Here is a 20,673-nt window from a genome sequence, read left to right as displayed (position 1 = left end):
GGTAGCGTTGAGTAGAGGAAGCCGGAGGAACGTTGGATTTGTCAGAGGCCCCGTAGGAGGGGCTCTCCGCGGGGTGAACTTGCGACTTTCAACTTTCAACTTTCTCGCACTCCGATCTTCGTCTTGTCTTTTGACACTTGCGATTTAGATTTCAATACATCTATATCCCAAGTTCTCACATATTCTTCCATCATGAAGTTGATTCTATCCAGTTCGTAAGTAGTGTGATTCGATGCGCCTCGAATCAAAGTCACTCAACCGTCACAGGAATATTATGCAAGCTGGACGGCAATCCGTCATCCGCCAACCCCTGACCCAGAAATCAAACGTTGAGCTAATCAACTCACTTCGATCCAACTTCCTTGCCTCGCAACAGACCGAAACCCCACCGGCTAACGGCACCGAGACAAATGGTCACTTAGCCGCATCGCATCCGCCCTCATGGACCCTACAGACCGAAGATGGTCTCTATATCCCCGCGATCGACTTCTCACAGCCCGGTCTGTCAGAAGAGCGCGACCAATACGATATCACAGTGAAGTTATTCTACCTACCGGGAATCCCGGTGTCAAGGCGGTGCGCACACACCAGAGAGGCAATTGATCTGGTATTGAAGGAACTACACGTCAAGTCTATCGATCTACTAATCGTCTCGTTCCCGGGGATCCTGTTCGATGCAGACGATGACAGCGAAGAAGAAGACAACGAAACGAGCAACGGTGAACCGGACGACTTCGACAGCCTGGTGCAGACATGGCAGGTGTTGGAGTCGCTGCATGAGCAGGGCGTGATCGCCCAGCTGGGAGTCGCGGAGTTCGGCAGCGAACGCTTGGCTCGGTTCCTCCCGCATACCAAGGTCAAGCCCTCGGTCGATCAGATCAATCTTAAGGATTGCTGTGTCGTTCCTAAACATTTGATTCTCTATGCGAAACAAGAAAAGATTCAACTCCTCACCCATAACGATTGCCATGATATCCTTCCTGTCGGCACGACGCGGGAACTGCTCGGTCCCGTCGAGAAGAGCGGTGCGGGCATCTTGGCTTCGTCTCCCGAGGCCAACGACGGTATCCAGGGAGATGTCGAGCCGCAGTGGGTAGTTAAGTACACGGCAGTCGTCAAGGATCGCGGAGTAGTCGAGAACAAGGGGTATTTCGCGTCGGCTGATGTCGGCACATGTCTCAAGGACCGGTCATGAATGCTTCTTTTTTTTCTTCTTCTTTGCGCCGTGAATATGGATATTTGTCGTGACAAGCGTGGCGTTTCTTTTTTGCTTTAAATCAATCATAGCTGGTGTGGGGGACGGTTGCATCCATCTCTAAAATCAAACGAGACTGGCCTAACCAAGCATACTCCTCTTGCGCCCTCTCATGCGCACATCCTCAAGCCTCTTCAGCGCAGAAACAGACCCCTTGTAGCTATCCCGGTAACCCGCAATCAACGCATCGAACATAGGCTCCGAGCGCGGATGCGTGCTCCCAATCGCGCGCTCCAACACATATAAATCAACAGCCCGGTCCTCATCCTGATTACTCTGCGACGCAAGACCAAAATCAATCAGCACGACATCGCCCTCTGTGGAGGGCGAGCCAGCGCCATCAACAGCACCACTTGCATCCACAGGTGGTCGCAGCATGAGGTTACTCGTAGTCAAGTCTCCATGCACAACACCAGCCTTGTGCAAGACACCGATAGCAGAGCCCATTTTCCTCAACAAGTCGCGCACACGCGCTTCTTCGTTTTCGATCTGTGACGAATCCAGCGAGCCTTGGTTCTGCTTCATCCATGCTTCCCACTGCTCGAGAACTACCCGCACTACAGGCCCGTCAATCCATTCCATCATTAGCCAGGCACCGCCCCACCCGCCTTCTGTGCCGCCGTGGCCTTCCCAGTCCAGGGCTAGGAGGGCTGGAACGCTGACGCCCTCCCGTACGAGTTTCGCTAGGCATCGTGCTTCTGAGGTTATCCGTTGGCGGGTGAGTCGGCGGTCGAGAATTGGGTGGCGGTAGGGTTTTGAGGGGCGGATCTTGAGCGCGGCGGGGATGGAGGGGTTGAGGGAGGTGGTTTTGTAGAGGTGGGCTTCGGCACCTTGGGTGAGGAGGGTTGGTGGTGGTGTGGTATTGTTGAAGGGGGAAGGGAGAGGTGGGGGTTTATATTCTTCCATTGTGAGAGAGTTGGAGAGAGAAGAGGTTGAAAGGTGGGAAAGGGAAAGGGATGAAGTGTTGAAGTGAAGGAAAAAGTTGTGGTGGGGCGGATTCTCGGAGTATAACCAGTTGTATACATAACCAGCTGGGATTATTTGGATGTTGATAGTTGGATTGAATATGTTAATATGTATGTTAATATGTTAAATAGATGTCAATTGATCGAAGCAGAACCAATTTACATGTAAATTAAATATAATTTGGAAATCATCAATGCATATACTCCGTATAGTATCTCATAATTATGTGGACACATGAGTTCACAAACCCCTATATGTATACCCCTTTTTCTCAATATCTCCATATTAACAATTAAATCAAAGCAGATGAAGATCAGGCCGCACATTAGCCAACCGACAAGTACCCTGATACATCCTCTCAAGAGTCGACGCCATAACCTCTAGATCAGTAGACTCCGCCGACCAATGCTTCAGCGTTCGAATCGACAGCCTCACCAAAGCAGTCCAATTCACCGGTAACCGTACCTGCCACGTAGTAGGGTCCCGAGACGCCTCAAGCTGGAATAAGACAGCCCCGAGAATGTGCACAGCACAGGCGAAGCTGGCACGAACCACGTTCCAGATCCACTCATGTCGGAACTGATACCAGTAGCTTGGTATGAGTGTGACGCAGTTGTCAATGGCCTTTTGCGCCAAGTGGAACACTTCAGCCCACAATTGGTTGTTCTTTCGGATGAACGTTGGCATACCCTGGAAATGCATTGCAAGGTAGAATGCTGGTCGGTAGATCCTCTCCAGTGCCATGTGGTACCGACCGCGGAAGAAGAACCTCAGGTCTGGGTTGTCTTTTGCAGACTGGATCCCCGCTACCGAGATTTGGTACCTTTGGAAAGAGTTAGCATGGCGAGTCGGAGACATTTAAATTGTGTTCGGGGGACTTCGGGGCTCGGGGCTCGTACCATGATGTTACAACACGCTCTGCGTCCATGGTTTTTCTTAGGAGATCGGGGATATCTTTGGTCCAGCCTTTCTCGCCTTGACGCCACATGTCAGACACTATGTCATTAGTGGTTCGACGATTACAGATAGATCCGATGTAGAATTTCCAGCCTTTCTCTTCTTCGGTGCCATCTAGTTCAAAGCCTGGCCTGACTGCGAAATTTTGATCTTCCTCCATTTGGTCATATGAGGAAGGAGATCTGCGAGAGAATTTGGGGAATGGGTCTGAATAGCCTAGGCTTTCGAGACCACTACTCCAGAGAGGGAGTTCGCTCTGCATCTCGCTGTTGACGATACTTAGTTGATGATCATATAAAATCCCGATGGGAAGAACCTACTGTTCCGCTTGGATACACGACCAGTATAGTCTGGACTCCAGGTTATGGTAATTGTCATCAGCGGTCCACTGCTCTCTACACAGCGACCGCAAACGAACTTCTAATCTGCAAGATGCCTGCTGGTAACAGAACCAAGCCTGCAGAGGTCGTATGGCATGTCTATGGTAGCTTCCAGCAAGAAGGAAGCACTGAATATCTGTTGGAGAGGTGTGCAAGAAACCGAATCTCTGTTTTGCTGCGTGGAAATATGTTTCAGCCAAATCGAGATTGGCATCGGACATTGGGGGCGCTTGGAGTCCATCGAGATTCGCTGGCATGTCCTCTGACAGTGGGACAAACTTCGATGATGTGCACGAAGCTAAGGCGCACGCTAACAACTAGAGACATGATTTAGTTCAAGTGGGACTTGGACTTCCTAAAAAGGAACTGGCATACCACTTGACACGAGGGGCCATCCCATCCAAGGCCCTGGACAGTGACCTCCTTGGCATAGCGGTCTAGACTATCTAGATCGACTATCGGGTTTCTTCGGTGGCATAGTAGGAAGTACTTCCTGCAAAGTCTAGGGATCTCATCGACAAAGCTTCCGATCCCCACCTGTCGGGGTGCCTGCATACTGCGGGGCTGGTTATCCAGCGAGTCGAGGAGAAATGATCGGATATGCTTTTCGGCTTCGGTGATGACCTTGTTGAAGATGGGCCATCGGAGCATGTTCTCCCCGGAACTAGCCATGTAAAGGATTCGGGGATCATTATCGGTTCCCCGATCATCGACACTACCAGTGCTGGTGCTAGGTGGATTGCTCCCCGGCAATGACTCGGCTACGGGGCTAGGGTTCTGCATAGCCAACTCAAAGAATCCTTCTTTGAGCGAACGAGTCGAGCTGGTGGAGCCTTCGGATTTGAAGTTCTCCAGTAAACCGGCGATATGATTCAGTCGTTGGAGCACCTCATTATTCGATGGGTTGCCAGGGTCAAACCCAACTCTAAGAATAAGGTCAATGCTTAGTGTGTTGTCCTCCCCCCACCCCTTCACACCCATGGACAATGATTATATCTTACTGGTTCTGCTGTGGCGATGTTTCGGGATAGTTGCACTCCATCCCCTGCACGGCGCAGTAGCTACAGGTCGGCCTTGTATTGTCACATCGAGTCTTGCGCAGCCGACAGGTCTGACAGGCTGTCGGGGCTCGTGTTCGGATCTCGCGCTTCCTAGAGATTCTTGGGTTGCCAAACTCCATGATCATCCACAGTTCAAATCCGGGTTGTTTTTCGGGGAGGCCGGGGAGATAGATGAGGGGAGATGTAAAAGATTAAGTGCGACACACGGATATTCAGCTAGAAATCAATACTTTCGAGAAAGAGAGACGGTCCACTGCCCAAGCAGACAAAGAAACATCCAACCCACCGAGTGATTACGGATGTGGCGTGGCCAAAGAAGGCAATGGGTAACAAAGAAACTGTCGAAGCGATGTGATGGCCAAAGGCTAACACCCATGGCTGCCTCAGGGGTTTCACGATGCTGATTGGACGATTCAATCCCTGGTCACTCCGGGCATGGGCTGTGTTCTCTGTGATTTGATGTCTTTGTTTTTCTTTTCCCAATAACGAGCTCCCCGACCCTTTGCTCTGACCCTAAAGGGCCCTCGAATCTCGTATTTCTGGAATATATGAATATCTCTTTTCGGCTGGATGCAGCTGTTGGGAAAAAAAGGAAATCTTTGTGATATTCCCGGGAATATTTGGGTATTTCGGTACGGGAGTACCTCTAAGTAGAGAATCCGAGACATTCCGTTGAGGGATGTTGTGGACTTCTTGTACTTTGTGTAAACAAAAAAAGGTAGAATCCATGGATATTTGAATATAATCCGAGAAGCTTGTCCTTAGATCTTTCTACAGTCGTGTTGGAAATTAGCTTCACGTCCGTACACACCCCCGAGTTTTTTATTTTTTAGGATTGTGATAGGTTCGAACCTTGAAAGTTGTGTATACACGGGGAGTATTGGATGTCTATTATATAGCCCTAATAATCCACCCGTGAACAATGTAGAGGATCAAGGAACATAAAAAAATGAAAAAAAGCCATTTGATCATAACGTCAATGAAATTCACCCGCTCAGGTAAGTACATGTACAAGCCTTGTCCACAAGGCCAAATTCTTAACGCCGAAATTAATGCACAGTGTCACAAAGTCAGTCACAGAGTCACAGTCACTTTCATCGGACCTTCCTCTTGGGTTTTCTTGTCAGAGGTACCTCACAATGTTCAGTCCAAGCATCTTCAAAGACCGTCTTTCGTGGGCCAATCTGGCCTTGGTAGAAGTTTAGCTTACGCACAACCTCCATAGCACCGGTACCCAGTGACACCGTCTTGCCCATGATAATACATTCCGATACACCCTCAATGAGATCGGTGCGACCGAGACCACCGGCATCGAAAAGGTGATCCGCAGTCTTCTCGAATGAAGCAAGCTGAAGCACCGAGTCACGCATCTTAGCCAGACCGAAACGCGTAATACCGAGCACTTCACCCTTGTAGGTCATGACGTCGGCCAGAAGCTGCATGTGACGAGGATCGATGTCCATGTCCTTCATGACTTCACTGATTTCGACGACGACCGTGCTTCGAGCGGCTTCAATACCTAGAACCTCTCGCGCCTCCATAATGTTGTTGGTCCGAGTGCGGAGGCCATCCACACCCATCGTAGTCATACACTCCCTCAATCCGTAGCCTTCCACGAGCAAAGTGTTCGTGGTCGAGGTCTCGTCCGTGCGAATAATAGCACGGGTGGCACGTGGGTGACCCAGGATTTGGATGTTAGGAAGGATGCGCTTCAAATGCTTCAAGCGGAGGAAAGGATCAACGCTGGTGGCGGCAATCTCCGTCTTAGAAAGACCCGCCTTGCTGGCCGGGTCAAGATCCATGTGGACCTTGATTGAGGCTTGCTTGCATGAGAATTTGAGATCACCGCCCTTGAAGCGCTTGTTGGTCTTGATCGCTTCAACGATCTGCGGCGTCGTGATCTCCAGCGCCAGATCCTCGATAGTCTTCCAGTTCAGAACAACCTTCAAGTAAGCATCATCGGGGGACCAAACCTCCGTGATGGAGTGAATGACGTCGCTGAGGAAGGTTTTTTCAATACGTCCTTTCACAATACGAGCAGCGATAGTGCTTTCTTTGTTGACCAGTTCACAAGCCACAACGGGAGTACTGATCTCTCTTGAGGCGTTGATAATTTCCTTGATACGAGGTACACCCTGCGTGATACTCATTCCGGCGACACCGGCGAAATGGAAAGTTTTCAGGGTCATTTGCGTTCCGGGCTCACCAATGGACTGGGCACCAACGGCACCCACAGCGTGGCCGGGCTCGACCTGGGCTCTCTTGTATTTCAACAAACAAGCAGTGATGAAAGCCCTCAGTGTGGTCTCTGTCAACTTGCCTGTATGATCCAAGCCCTTACGACTCCGCTGGTCGGACGGGTCAATATCACCACCTCGAGAGATCAGTTTGTCTGCTCTCTTTTGCACGTATTCCTGAATTGAGTCAAGGAAATCACGGGCACTTTCGAACTGATCGATACCGTGATCGCTGCGGTCCATGTACGCCAGGTCATTGCCGAGCAAGTCCTTGCGGTTTAGCTTCGCACGTTCCTTTGAAAGCATCTGTTCGCAGACTTCCATCATTTCCATCGGCAACAAGCTTCGCTCATCATTGTTGTACGTAGTAGATTCCGAGTGAATGAATGTTCGATCGAAGTGGACGGGTTTGGCTTTACCCTCCATATCCACAGGATCCAACTTATCGTCACCATACTGGAACTGAACGATGGCAGCAGATGAGTTACGGACGGTGTCATCATACATAGAGGACAAATCTTCGAGAGATTTCATCAGACGACGAGACATGTAACCAGTCTCAGCGGTCTTGACAGCTGTATCGACCAGACCTTCACGACCGGACATAGCGTGGAAAATGAACTCTGGGGGCTCCAGTCCGGAGAAGAAACTGTTGCGAACGAAACCCTTCGACGGAGGCTGCCGTGCATTCTTCGGGAAATGCGGTAGGGTACGATCCTGGAAACCATCCTGTACACGCTGGCCACCGATAATTTGTTGACCGACAAGGGCAACCATCTGGGACACGTTGATACTAGAACCCTTGGATCCGGAAGTGGCCATGATCAGGGGCGAGTTGTACTTGCTCAGCTGCATAATACACTCGTCACCAGCTTGCTGACGGACCTTACTGAGAATACCGGAGATCTGGTTCTCCATGGTTTGCAATTCGTCACATCCAGGATACTTCTCCAGAGTGCCCGCCTTGTACTTAGCAATGACAGCATCACACTGCGAGTACGCTGCCTCAACAAGATCATTTTTCGACTGAACGAGCCCTGCACTAGGGTAGACATCTCCGATACCAATTGAAAAGCCGATGTTGGTGAACCATCGGGCGGACAGTTTTGACAAACGATTCATGCCCTCGGCTGCTGCCGGTGGGCCGAAATCTCTGAGCATAATGTAGAAAACATTGTCTTTCTTTCCAGAACCAATTGTAGACTTGTCCATCACACCACACATGACCTCCGAGTTGCGGATGACTAACCAGCCATCGTTGGGGTCCAAGTCCTTGGGACGACCATCCTTGGGCATCTTGAACTCACGGCAGGCGGCGTCCAAGTTAACCATAACAGGGTCGGATTTGTTGGGGCGCATAAGAATGTTAAAGACTTGTTTGCCAGTCCACATCATCTGGGGCTTCAAGACTGATGGTGGTGGGAGATCGAATCTCGTTTCAGGGCCAAGCATATAGAGACAAATCTGTGTGAAAGAGGCACGATCATAGAAGTTGTCTTTGCTGCTCAACACGTAGGCGGCACTGATGAAATCCTGGATGGCAGAAATGATGGGCTCTCCGTTTTTGGGTGTGGCCAAGTTGTTCTTCACACCCATGAGCTCCATCGCTTCTGCTCGGGCTTCTTCAGTCTGCGGCACGTGGAGGTTCATCTCATCTCCGTCGAAATCGGCGTTGTAAGGGTTGCAGACACACTCGTTCAATCGGAAAGTTCTATGGGGTCGGATTTTGGCAAAATGGGATAGAATACTGAGCTTGTGGAGGGAAGGCTGTCGATTGAACAGCACAATGTCTCCGTCTTCAAGATGACGCTCGACCAGATCGCCTTCTTGCAGCGCATCGGCCATACGCTGAGTGTTACTGTACTTCAACATCTGTCTGAATCCAGTTCCTTTCTTGACGATCAAGTTCGCTCCGGGCCATTTGTTGCTACCATTGCAAATCCGTTGCTGTAGTTTCTCCTTGTTGTATCTGGTCACTAGTTCGGGATAAGTCATGTTCTTTGCCACCAGCTCCGGAACAGCAACCTCATCAACTCGCAAGTTGGGATCGGGTGAAATGACAGTTCGCCCAGAGAAATCAACACGTTTTCCTGACAGATTTCCACGGAAACGACCTTGCTTTCCCTTCAAGCGTTGGACGAAGCCTCGGATTGGTTTTCCGAGATCAGCTTTGTTAAGCCCAGGCACATCGCTGTTGATGTAGACAGCAATTTGAAGCTGCATGTAGTCCCAGCACTCCATGATTGTCTGAACTGGAGCGCCCTTGAGCAGGGCGTTCTTAAGATTGATATTGCTCTGCACAATGTCACCTAGCTTGGCGGTCAAGTCATCTTCTGTAGATGCACCATCTTGTCCCACTGAAGGTCGAATGCAAACCGGTGGAGCTGGAATGAATTGCCAGAGGAACATCTCCGGACGAGCCTCCTTTGGATTCATGCCAATCAATTCACAGTCAGAGTCGGACATTTTCTTGAATAGCTTAAGAACGCGAAGGGGGTTCATGTCATCCTGCGCCTTTTTGAAGTGTTTTTCGACCTCTGGGTTTGCGCCTCTCGCCTCGAGGAAAGAGTTATCAAAGACATCCTTGCTGATCGGTGTTTGCTTTTTGACGGAAACCGAGACATTGAATGCACGGAATTTGTCGTGGGTAATCTTCAGCGCACTTGTTCCGGTCTTCTTCACGACACCATTGATCGCTCCACAGTATGTACATTGACGGGTTTTCCGACACCGCTCGTTGATGCGCTTTGCGATCTGGGTCCGGCGGAGGTTATCAAGGCCCGGTCGGCGCATATCGCGAAGGTAGGTTCGGCGCTCCGCCTCGGGGAGCAGAATGTTCGAACATTCTTTGCAAATTTCCTGAAGGATCGAAATGACACGCTTGAAATAACCGACGTGGAAGGATGGTAGGACCAGTCTCACATGGCCGAAATGGCCATTGCAGTCTTTCAGATTGTTTCCACATGTGGCGCAAGAATCAGTTTTGTTCGAGATACCCATGCGCTGGTCGAGAGGTCCATTCGCAACGACCGTTCGTGTCTGGTCCAAGTCGAAAAATTTTCGGTCAGAAACTTCAACCACTGCTTGGCCGACAATGTCATCGTTGGTTCTGGAAACATAAATCTTCATTAGCGATCAAGTCTGCGACAAACGCTTGTGACAAGCACATGTGAGTGAACTGCGTACAAGACACCAAATTTCAGTTCTTTGATCACTTTAGGAACGCTGTCAATGACCTGGGCCTTGCCCAGGTCTACCTGCGCACCCTCTGGAGGCTGCATGGCCGTCGTCAAATGCGGAGCATGGCAGGGTGACTCAAGGCGATGCGATCGGCATAGGCGGACTTCAGCCGCTAGGAACAAGATTTCAGGCTCGAAGAAGAATTAACTCCGATATTGTGTTAGTGGATTTACAATCAGCAGCCACAAATCTTGAGCAAGGGTGTTTCGGCACAATGAAGTGAACTGAGAATGAGCAAAGGAAGAAGTTATATGGCGGGGTTTGACATGAACTTTTTTTCTGCCGGTAAAGCTCTCACCGCTTGGCACAAGTGATCTGCAGCTTGGTAGAAATGTCTTGATATGAAAGACAAGAATAGTCAGCCATTTATGCAGCCTTGTCATGTCTTTTTACTCGTCTTTTTTAGTTCTCTTTCTATATGTCTTTTTTTTTCTAGATATCTTGGCTCCCTTTTCAAGCTTTCAAGATAGAGCGCGGAAAAAAGCGGTAAGAAGCTTGAATTTGTGAAATGGACCTTTCCATGTATAACTTTGATATCTCAGAAATAATGTTATACAGTGTATTTGGTTGCTAATTTACATGTTTATTTCGCCAAGAATGCCTGGAAAGCTTTGTGCTCAATCACAACATTTCCAACTGCTCGCAACCTCTTGCGTCCTTCTTTCTGCTTCTCGAGCAGCTTCCGTCGCCGACTTACATCACTAGCATGCAATTTCGCCAGCACATCTTTTCGGTAAGGCTTGATAGTCTCACGAGCAATGATTTTCTTGCCAACAGCAGCTTGGATGATGATCTCGAAAAGCTGCCGGTCAACATGCTCCTTGAATTTGGTTACCCAAATTCTGCCTTGTCGGCTCACCTGGCTCGAGTGCATAATCCGCGTTACAGCGTCCACTGGCTCCCTGTTGACCAAGAGTTGTAGCCTGACAATGTTGCCGGCTCGCCATGCAGATTCTTCGTAGTCCAGGCTGGCATAGCCCTTGGTACCTCCTTTCAATTTTCCAAAGAAATCATCAACCAAATGGGCCAGCGGCAGCTCGTACTTCATAATGACCTGGGTCGCTGTGAAGTATTCAATGCTTTGTTGTTCACCGCGGTTGGCCTCGCAGAGCTCAATCACCTTTCCCAAATACTCTTCTGGGAATGTCAAAGTGACTAAAACATATGGCTCTTGGACCTCGGCAACTTTGAGTCGTACGCTATCATCATCAGGAAATTTGGCGGGATTGGTGATAATCTGTTCGGTGCCATCTTTCCACACGACCTTGACTGGTACGGAGGGTGGTGTGATGATGATACTGGCGCCATGCTCCTGTCGTAGACGGTCTTCAAACACGGAGCAGTGAAGGGTTCCCAAGAAGCCCATACGGAAACCGGCGCCTAAGGCCTCAGAGGACTCTTTCTGTACTGTGATGCTTCGATCGTTCAAGACCAGCTGGTTGATGCTGTCCTCCAGGTGCTCGAAGAGATCCGCATTCACTGGGTATACAGCCACAAAGACCATCGATTTGGGTTCTTCGAATCCAGGCAAAGGCTCGACGATTTTTTCATAACCGACTCTTGTGAAGGTGTCACCGATCTTAGCCTCCTTACTCCGCTTCATGCCTGGGTTGAAGTAGATGTATCCAACCTGACCTGCACGGAGAACGGTTTGCGCGGTCTCAGTCGGATACATGATGCCGACTTCACCGACAAAATATTTGAGACCGGTAACGAAAGATATAAGCTGCTGACCTGCACGTACCTCACCGTCGAAAACACGAACCAACAAGATCACGCCCTTGTAGGAGTCGTACCAGGAATCCACGAGGAGCATACGAAGCGGTTTCTTAGAATCGCCGATAGGTCTAGCATACAGTCAGCATAAAAACAGCACGTTGGGAAGGCACTGGTTAAACCTACGCAGGGATCTTCTCCACCACCGTCGGTAGCACAGCTGGAACATTCAATCCAGTCTTTGCCGAGACCATCACCGCATTTTCTGTATCAATCTCGAATGTGTTTCGTATCTGCTCCAGAGCCCGCTCTGGATCCGACGAGGGTAGATCGACCTTGTTGAGAATGGGAATCAACTCGAGGCCTTGCGCAAAGGCCAAGTAGAAATTGGCGACTGTCTGCGCCTGAACACCCTGACTGGCATCAACCAAGAGGATGGCACCACCACAACTCGCATAACTTCGCGACACCTCAGCACGGAAGTCCACATGACCAGGTGTATCGACCAAATGTAGCAAATAATCCTCTCCTTTATGGTTGTAGATCATAGTACACGTCTGTGCTTTGACCGTAATTCCTCGCTCTCGCTCGACATCAAGTTTGTCCAGAACTTGCTTGTTCGTGCCCGCTTCAATTGTACCGGTCAATTCGAGTAAACGGTCCGAAAGTGTGCTCTTGCCGTGATCAACGTGTGCAACAATGCAGAAATTTCGAAAACGTTCGATTGGGATTGCGGCGATTCTCTTCTCAAGGTTGACGTCCAATTTTATGTGTGCTGTTTTCGGACGTCCATAGTAGATCGCGGTAGTAGAGAAACTCCTTTTATAACTATACGCAGAAAAGACAGTTGGTCGGAGGCTCGCGGCCTGGCATCTCGGCGCTGCGCTCAGCCATCGGCCTAACTGCAGACATCCTCGCATTGGGACTTCTGCGGTGGCATAGGAGGGGCTGATGGTATGCAAGCGTCGAATCGAAGTGTATCCGCGGGGAAATCGATTAGCGCTTCGGTGCTGGTTGGTCTCGTCACGATTTGCGGAGAAAAAAACGGACGCGCGGGCGGTGACTGTTATTGCTGCGGTGACCACTCGACATAAACAAAGCTCAACCTTTCTTTCACCTTCAAAGTCCTCATCTACAAGCTCATCATGCCGGAAACCAAGGAGAAGTCAAAGGTGCACAAGCTGTCAATCAAAGGTTTGCACCCATCGTCTACTTATGTAGTTCTCGTGGTTGTACAAAGCTTACAAGATAACAGGATCGGCCAAGCTTGTCTCCGAATTCGTGAGTCGCCCGTGTGGTTGCGTCAATGGAGTTCGAGTACTAACAGTCTCAGTTTGAATACTCGATTAATTCAATCCTGTAAGTTGCTAATCGTACTCGGTCCAAAACACTGGCTGATCGTATTGGGTGTTCAGCTTCCAACGAGGAGTTTATCCTCCCGAGGATTTCACAACGTAAGTATGCCCTCTCAACTTTGCCTACTACAGTGCAGCAAGCTAATTGGAAATAGTATTAAAAAATATGGCCTCAATATGCTGGGTTCGTGAACCGTGTTCTTCTTAATCGATGTCGATAACCCTAACCTCATAGCAGTTTCGGCCGACGACCAGGTCAAAGCCTACATCAAGAAGATCATGTCCCAGTTGAAGGAATGGATGCAAGGAGGAAAGATTTCGAAGCTTGTGGTAGTTATCACGAGCAAGGAGACCGGTGAACATGTGGAGAGATGGCAATTCGACGTATGCATTCGACCCTCTCCCTTCCGAGTCCGTGGCTAACTGTAACGTGATGGGATAGGTCGAAATCTTTGGCAAGCAATCCAAAAGCAAGAGCTCACAGAAAGCCGGCGACAAAGAGAACAGTACACCGGGGTAAGTTTGTCTACTATAAACTTATCCTGATCATCCCACTAATCCAACATATTTGTCTTGAAGAGAGGCAAAACCCGCCGAGCCTATCGAGAAGACAGAAAAGCAAATCCAGGAGGAGATCCAAGCCATCTTCCGCCAAATCACCGCCTCTGTCACCTTCCTCCCCGTCCTTGATGGCGACTGCACCTTCAATGTACTTGTCTATGCCGACGCCGATTCAGATGTGCCCGTGGAATGGGGCGACAGTGATGCCAAGGAAATTAAGAACGCAGAGAAGGTCCAGCTAAGGAGCTTCAGCACAAACAATCACCGAGTTGGGACTCTGGTCAGCTACCGGCTGGCGGATTGAGCTCTCGGTGGCACATTACGATCAAATACGAAGGATACTATGGATTGGCGTTTCGGGAAAGGATCAAGGACTTCTTTCACTTATCATACCAGAAGTCTTGATATTTGTTCTCAATCAAAATCAAGGCCTCTTGGTTGTATCATGTCTAGTATAAGACCAAGGCAAGCTCTCTCGCTTCGGGAACCACTTATTGCAATGATCACCCCCATCATAGCGGATTAGATGCAACACCACATTTTCCAGTCCCAGATGGAAGAATATATCATTTTCCATTCCAGGGGACCAGCCTCGTTTTACCCTTTTTCCTACCAGATCCGGGTCCACTCCGTAAAGATCTTCTCTCCAAAGCCCAATCCCATTCATAGCCTCGCCTCGAGTCAAGGTCTCTGCTGGAGTGATTTCCTCTGGTGGATTGATGCCTATCACAGCAACTTTATGCGCATGGTCTTCTTGTTCCAGGCCAACTGGGACGAGTCCCACGGCTGGAAAGTGGCACTGCATGAATCGAGCGCGTTTAAACTCGTGCGTCACAACTGTGACTCTCTGTGGATAAACGCCTGTGTATACTCGGAACTGTATTAGGGAGAATAATAGGTTTTGGTATGAATCTGTAGCGTTGGTTTCTGCGGTGACTCTTGATGGGTCAATTGAGGCGGGAGTGGGCATTTCTTGGAAGTAGCCATTGTCTCTCGCCAGATTCTAGGTGTTGCTATAAGTGAGCTTTCTGAGTGGTCGGTTTTAGGGAATCCGGGCGCCTTACAAGGTAAGATTGACCTTCACTGAGCTCAGTTCTAGGCTTTTTGGTAGGTCCTCTGTGAGACGGATCAACGAGAAGAAATTGAAAAGGATATGGCGAAAGGCTCTTACCCCGAAAATACAAGCAGGCCATGAGGGTCTTTTGCTAGAGCTTTCAATCCGGCTTTGACATGATCGATGAATGTGGGTGTTTCCCCCTTTTGGAAGGGCTCAATCAGCCTGCTCGGTGCATCAGGTGTTGTCTTCCTACAAACATATTCAGGTCCCACTAACCACTCGTCTTCTGAGGCTCCAAGATGTGAACCTCCGGTGTAAATAGCATGACAGCAAACAATAATGAGGTGGTTGCATATAGCAAAGTCGGCATCTGGGTTGGAGACCATATTGGTGGATTTGGGTGGACTAAGCAAATGGCTTGGGGCTCATCACAATGTAAGACATGTAAATGATGCTAATAAATTATGAGACGATTATTGAGAATTATGTTGGTGAACAACTTCATCCAAAGTTACATGTCTTTGATAGTTAGACGAAGAGAAGGGCGGTAAGGACGACCCCCTGATTTTCCAAGACATCAACCTTCACATCCCATCAATGGGTGGATTCCAATCCTATCACCCCAGGTCTCTTGCGGTGTATATTCTTTTTCTCTCTATATGCATTTTGCCATTCCAAACTATGTGGTATGAGCCCCCAAGCGATCAGCACTTTGTCTTCCTCCGTCGTTAAATCTAGCCAAGCAAGTAAGTCCTGCCGAGTTTCATCTTTCGTCTCTGTCGAGATCGGAGTAGATTCCAAGTCGGGCGGACCTATCGGTCTGGTCCGTTGTTGACCAATTTTCTCTTCATTGCCTACATGCACGGTAAGGGGTTTATTTTCCTCTAACTCGGGCCAATCCATATACTTCTCAGGGTATATAGATACGGTGGCCTTGAGGTTTGAGCTAACCCAGCAGCTATTTTCTTGGAATTCATGGCCCCAGTGACTTCGAATGGTTTCCCATATTCGGGAGTCTTCACAGCCAACTCTGTGAGCTGTGAGGACGGTAGAAACGAGAATCAACACCACTGAGACTATTTGCGTGTACAAGGCCGCCATTCCGATACTAATGACATGCACCGCAAAAGCAGCCCAACCTATCCATTGACACGCCTGGTATATGTATCGGTTCGGTGGCTGGGGATTGGTTGCAAATGCCAATTTCGGTAGATACGCGGGGACTGCAAGAGTGACAACCTTTGAGTCCTCGGTCAACACAATCACCTTGGCAATTTTGTTTGGGTCTTGAGGCTCGATGGGTATTTTGGCCCCCTCCATAGCCTGACCATTCTGGCGACGGCTCTCGAGTCTCTCCATTGACTCGTCATACTTGGCTCTCTTAGCCGGGTAACCTTGGAGTGCTTCCTGTGCTTTCTGGATGTTCGCATCGATGCCGGCCTGATTTTGTGCGACCATTATACACCGCACTGCCACTGAAATGATCATGGATATCACATTGGCGAATCCCCACCAGTCCGCTGCTAACACGGTCAGGGCGATGAGCATCCCGTGCACCGGCAACCCGACGAGCAAGAAGCCGACGATGAACTCTCTCCATCTGTGCGGCCGCTCCGTGATGTGCCATGTGACAATACTCCGGACTTGTTTGAAGTCCTGTGTCTGGAGCCATCGCGAAAACCAGCCGGCAAGCTCGGTGGTCATGATCCCCGCTGATATGTTGTAGAGAACGAATCCGGGTTTCTTCGTGGTGAATCGGTTTCCGGCTATCACAAAAGCACCCAATAATGGTAGGTATTTGAGGTATATGCTCGGCACGAGCCGCCCGATACTGCGGTCCATCTCCTCCGCTCCGAGGAGCGTGACAAGACCGAGGGCATCGATCTTGAGTCCGGTTCCACGACCCCAAGAGTTGAGGCTCTCACGCCAGGGATACATAGGATGAAGGGTTATGAAGTATTATGGTATGAAGACGGCTTGAAAAAGGATGCTGCCCATGATCCAAAAAGAGGTTACTGATATGGTTATCATTCCTACGGTTGAAACTTTGCCCCCCCCCCTATGCCGACCTGTAACTGCGGCTGAAAAAAGAAAAGACAAGACAGGGGTCACTCATAACGCACCCAAGTCCAAATTACCCAGTGCCTCACCAAGTCACCAGATCACCAAGCCACCAGAGCATGATGCCACCTCCCCATTTGATTGCGATTGTGAATACGAACCTCTTCAGGGGTTAAAACTCTGCAATCTGCAGCTCAACTACTTTGGGAAATGAGAACTTGTCCATTTGCGTACAACACACCTAGGTGCTTATTCTGGATTTATTTGACGGCTTGGCAAGGGGAACTATCCGACGCCTTGAAAAAGCAAAATGTTACATTCCGCACTGGCAATTGGCCAGTTTCAACGCCAGTGCAATGCTTACGACTCGCCAAGGCTCTTGACACGAGACTGGCATCCTTTATAGTTTGCGCCTCCCTAGACATGCATAAAATGTGCGTCGTGTTGTATCAACATGCATTTCGATTCGGGCTGTGTTGAGGCATTTTCAACCAATTAAATTCATATCTCCCATCACAATTGAGCCTCCAGATTGCCCATCTATAGGGGTGGAAATGAACTCCATAAATATGGGTTCATATTCTAGGAATAAAGAGATTCGACAGCATTACAATCTTTTGTTGTTGTTGTTGTTGTTGTTGTTGTTGTTGTTTTTTCTGAAGACGCTCCAGTATCAATATCTTTGCTGGACGAATGACCTGATGCGCAATCTCGTCCCCGAGAATTCCTACTTTTCCCTCTGAGACCGAGTCTCGATTGCCAAAAAATGGCTCGTTATTTTCATTTCGGGCGGAAAAAGCAGAATGATACAGAGAAAGCAAAGGAGAATCTCATAAAGCGATATGATGGTAAACACCATCGATCGTCTGGAATGCGGTTCAAACGGCCTTCTGCCGACTTGGAAACAATCAACGATCGCTTGCTGGAGCTGGAGGGTTCTCACCATCAACACGGCAAGGAAACATATCTGAATCCTAATGGCGACGAAGATCACGAAAAGTATACCGATATGGACACATACTACAGCACAACGAAAGGGTATGCACGTCGACTTGTCGTGCAGGCGACTCCAGATATCTATGATGGGCCCGATCATCTCCCTCGTCACTGGGGCCGACGCCGCATTCGCGGAAGAGTCCCATTCATCATCACCCTGGCCGAACTTTGCTTGAACCCGTTTGGTCTTCCCCGCTTCGACGGTGTCCGAGTAAAAAAACACGAGGAAGATGAGGATGATATGCCTCGAAGGCAGGAAAACTGGATATTAAAAATACTGTTGATGCTGCACACCCTGGTACTATCAATCCTGCACTGTATCACATCGATTCTGCTCACCTTGGCACTATCTTGGATTATTCCAGTTGTGCTCTCTGTCGAAATTTGTACATCCCCGTGGAGTGAGAATGACTCCGCTGAGCCCTACAAAAAGTATCAGAATTTTTACTGGCACTGGCCCAAACATGCAATGAATCGACTGGATCAGTCTCCCATGAATGATCAACGGCAGTCAAAGATTGGCGGTCTTACGGTTCCTAACCGCTTGGTGGTCAAAGACCAAACTACCAATCAGTGGGCTGCCAAGAAGACTGCTGATCTTCGCGATGAAAAGACGGGCATGCTGAAACCCTACATTTTCTTGAGTTTTTCTCGGGCCAATTATCTCGACAAAAAAACGGATGACGAAATACGGAAGATGTTGTATCCAGTGGCTGACCGCATGCTCCGGCACGAGAACCTTCACAGAGACCCACAAGACCCGATAGAAGCATTTTGGGTGGACGTCGATTGTGTTTCGAATGATAAGAATATACCAGCTGGTGGGTGTGAATCAGAACACACCAGAGATGTCAATACGATTTGCGATGCAGTCCGCTGTGCGAAGCGAGTATATGTGGTCCTGCCCACTGAAAGTGCGGAGGACAAAAGAATATGGGGAGAACGGATATGGACATTTCCGGAAGTCCTCCTCGCTGCCAACAGAATCCGATACTGTTTCACCCATTCGACCTCTATGTCTTTGTCGACGCCGCATGCACTCACGTTGAATGATATGCAAATTAGCTTCTGGCGGCCCAAGTCAAACTCGAATAAAAACGAAGAAGACGCCATAGGCCACCTCATCAATCATTATACCAACAGTCTTCAGCTGAGCGAGCTGCAGTTGTTCACTTTTGCTGTCCAAGCCATGGCGAAGCAGACAACTAGCGTCGACACCAAGGGATACACGACCAGGTATATGGCCTACGCTGCGATGGGACTTTTGTCATATCGAATTACCCCCAATGACTCCGATACTGTCTTCCAGGCCATTGCGCGACTATCCGTCGTGAACGATAGCAATCAACTGCTTGAGCGTCTCCTCTGTCTGTGGCCGTCCCCGAGAAATCCCACAATGGATACATTGCCTACACTCGCTCCAGCTGGTAGTGAGACGATTCTTCACAATATTGCAGATCAAGATCAATACGGTACTCACCTTTGGGATATCAAACCGCTTTGTGGTGTGGTTGGTGTTGGTGACGATAAACACGAGCCCACGGTCATCGTAGATCGCTGCCGGGGCATCCCCATCCGATGGAAGCGCTTCCCGAGATTGAATTATGCCAAGAATATGACGGGCATGAGTGCTTCTATCTCACAGAAAATTTTGTATTCTGCTATCATTTACGCGGCGGCTGGCTTTTCTCTCGTCTCGTCTGCTATTGCGCTTCTGGTTTCAACCATTCAGTTCAAATCACAGCTAAATCAACTGACAACTGATTTGTTGCAAATTATTAGGGAAATAATTGTTCCTAATTACCTATTGACTGTTGGTTTGTACTTCGGAGTCGTCTGGCTGATCTCCTTGTTCAGTCCTTGGGCGGTACGGAAGCTCTGCAACGATAGAGGATGCTCCAACCATCTTGTCGGATTCGAAGGCACGATGTCATTGCATGAACTTGAAAAAACCATATATGGTAATTTCAATAATCGCCTGTCGTATACAGCCTCATCGACTGTCTTCTCTGGGGAAAAACGGGACCGTAATATCCGAATATGCAGGGAACCCGATAAGAACTATTGGAAGAATAGGTTTCAAGAACTGGGGCTCCCTGAAACGCACCGCATCTTCACTATCGTGGACACGGGCGACATGACAGTGTCGGTGATTTCCGCCGAGCGACCACCTGTCGTGGCCTTGATCTCTGGGCGGGAAGGCGGCATGCTCCGGGTATTGTTGTGCAGCTGGCGCTTTGAGAATAACTGTCTGTATCGTGAGGGTGTTGTTCGCATGCGCACCTCGCTTGAAAACCAGGCTACACGTAACGACTGGTTGAAGATCAGCTTGGCGAGTCAGGGCGATGCCAACCGTACGCGGTTGGGCCACCTCAAACAGAAGCAGTCTTCTACCTCTACCTCTACCTCTACCTCTACCTCTTCTCCTCTTCGTCTGTGAAGGACTGAAACCATCAGAGTTTTCCTCTTGGCCTTGGACCGAGAACACCCGATGTATGTTAATGTAGCTGAAAAGGGCATCTATCTATTCCAAGGTGGATATGTATATATATTGGTCTATTTGTACTTGAATATTGAATAAAAGCTGCAAAGATATTGTATCATTGTAGTGGTTATATAACATTCTTATCATACCTAGTTACTTCAAACTGTTTGAATATCTCCCAGTGTCACATGATTCCACCTTTCCTCCTATATCTGTATATCATGCATCTAGACACCACAATATCACCCCATTTTCCTTCTTATGTTTACTTGTTCATCTACTCTCTCGTAAATCCGCTATTCATCGATTAGGTTGTGTAGTGTAATGGTCATCACTCTGGTTTCTG

General features: G+C 49.0%; 8 protein-coding genes across 8 annotated transcripts; 3 read left to right on the top strand and 5 right to left on the bottom strand.

Annotated features, from left to right (window-relative positions):
- Positions 1 to 192: 192 nt before the first annotated feature.
- On the top strand, positions 193 to 1,195 carry N7455_006128 (putative gamma-cysteine synthetase regulatory subunit; the record flags this gene model as incomplete). The annotated part of the gene is made up of 2 exons (XM_040955869.2): positions 193 to 215; positions 268 to 1,195. 2 exons carry the CDS (start codon positions 193 to 195, stop codon positions 1,193 to 1,195), a joined length of 951 nt encoding a protein of 316 aa, XP_040813640.2.
- A 141-nt stretch (positions 1,196 to 1,336) lies between these two features.
- On the bottom strand, positions 1,337 to 2,161 carry bud32 (serine/threonine protein kinase BUD32; the record flags this gene model as incomplete). Its single annotated transcript, XM_040955744.2, has 1 exon — positions 1,337 to 2,161. One exon carries the CDS (start codon positions 2,159 to 2,161, stop codon positions 1,337 to 1,339), a length of 825 nt encoding a protein of 274 aa, XP_040813654.2.
- A 357-nt stretch (positions 2,162 to 2,518) lies between these two features.
- On the bottom strand, positions 2,519 to 4,738 carry N7455_006126 (Zn(II)2Cys6 transcription factor; the record flags this gene model as incomplete). Its single annotated transcript, XM_040955820.2, has 5 exons — positions 2,519 to 3,044; positions 3,121 to 3,444; positions 3,499 to 3,875; positions 3,934 to 4,483; positions 4,560 to 4,738. The coding sequence occupies 5 exons, from the start codon at positions 4,736 to 4,738 to the stop codon at positions 2,519 to 2,521; spliced, it is 1,956 nt and encodes a 651-aa protein (XP_040813645.2).
- Positions 4,739 to 5,713: 975 nt separating this feature from the next.
- N7455_006125 (DNA-directed RNA polymerase III core subunit RPO31) lies at positions 5,714 to 10,137 on the bottom strand (the record flags this gene model as incomplete). The annotated part of the gene is made up of 2 exons (XM_040955925.2): positions 5,714 to 9,965; positions 10,043 to 10,137. 2 exons carry the CDS (start codon positions 10,135 to 10,137, stop codon positions 5,714 to 5,716), a joined length of 4,347 nt encoding a protein of 1,448 aa, XP_040813655.2.
- Positions 10,138 to 10,679: 542 nt separating this feature from the next.
- N7455_006124 (GTPase GUF1) lies at positions 10,680 to 12,732 on the bottom strand (the record flags this gene model as incomplete). The annotated part of the gene is made up of 2 exons (XM_040955857.2): positions 10,680 to 11,943; positions 11,999 to 12,732. 2 exons carry the CDS (start codon positions 12,730 to 12,732, stop codon positions 10,680 to 10,682), a joined length of 1,998 nt encoding a protein of 665 aa, XP_040813779.1.
- Positions 12,733 to 12,957: 225 nt separating this feature from the next.
- N7455_006123 (spindle checkpoint protein MAD2) lies at positions 12,958 to 14,032 on the top strand (the record flags this gene model as incomplete). The annotated part of the gene is made up of 8 exons (XM_040955772.2): positions 12,958 to 13,006; positions 13,068 to 13,093; positions 13,146 to 13,171; positions 13,228 to 13,266; positions 13,323 to 13,351; positions 13,406 to 13,551; positions 13,610 to 13,683; positions 13,747 to 14,032. 8 exons carry the CDS (start codon positions 12,958 to 12,960, stop codon positions 14,030 to 14,032), a joined length of 675 nt encoding a protein of 224 aa, XP_040813781.1.
- A 1,347-nt stretch (positions 14,033 to 15,379) lies between these two features.
- N7455_006122 (uncharacterized protein) lies at positions 15,380 to 16,723 on the bottom strand (the record flags this gene model as incomplete). Its single annotated transcript, XM_065605284.1, has 1 exon — positions 15,380 to 16,723. The coding sequence occupies one exon, from the start codon at positions 16,721 to 16,723 to the stop codon at positions 15,380 to 15,382; it is 1,344 nt and encodes a 447-aa protein (XP_065461138.1).
- Positions 16,724 to 17,612: 889 nt separating this feature from the next.
- N7455_006121 (uncharacterized protein) lies at positions 17,613 to 20,282 on the top strand (the record flags this gene model as incomplete). The annotated part of the gene is made up of 1 exon (XM_065605283.1): positions 17,613 to 20,282. The coding sequence occupies one exon, from the start codon at positions 17,613 to 17,615 to the stop codon at positions 20,280 to 20,282; it is 2,670 nt and encodes an 889-aa protein (XP_065461137.1).
- Positions 20,283 to 20,673: the final 391 nt, after the last annotated feature.

Source organism: Penicillium solitum (assembly GCF_028829755.1).
Source record: "Penicillium solitum strain IBT 25940 chromosome Unknown utg000004l_segment0_segment0, whole genome shotgun sequence".
In the NCBI taxonomy this organism is placed as follows: domain Eukaryota; kingdom Fungi; phylum Ascomycota; class Eurotiomycetes; order Eurotiales; family Aspergillaceae; genus Penicillium; species Penicillium solitum.
This window is presented reverse-complemented; position numbering and strand designations above follow the sequence as displayed.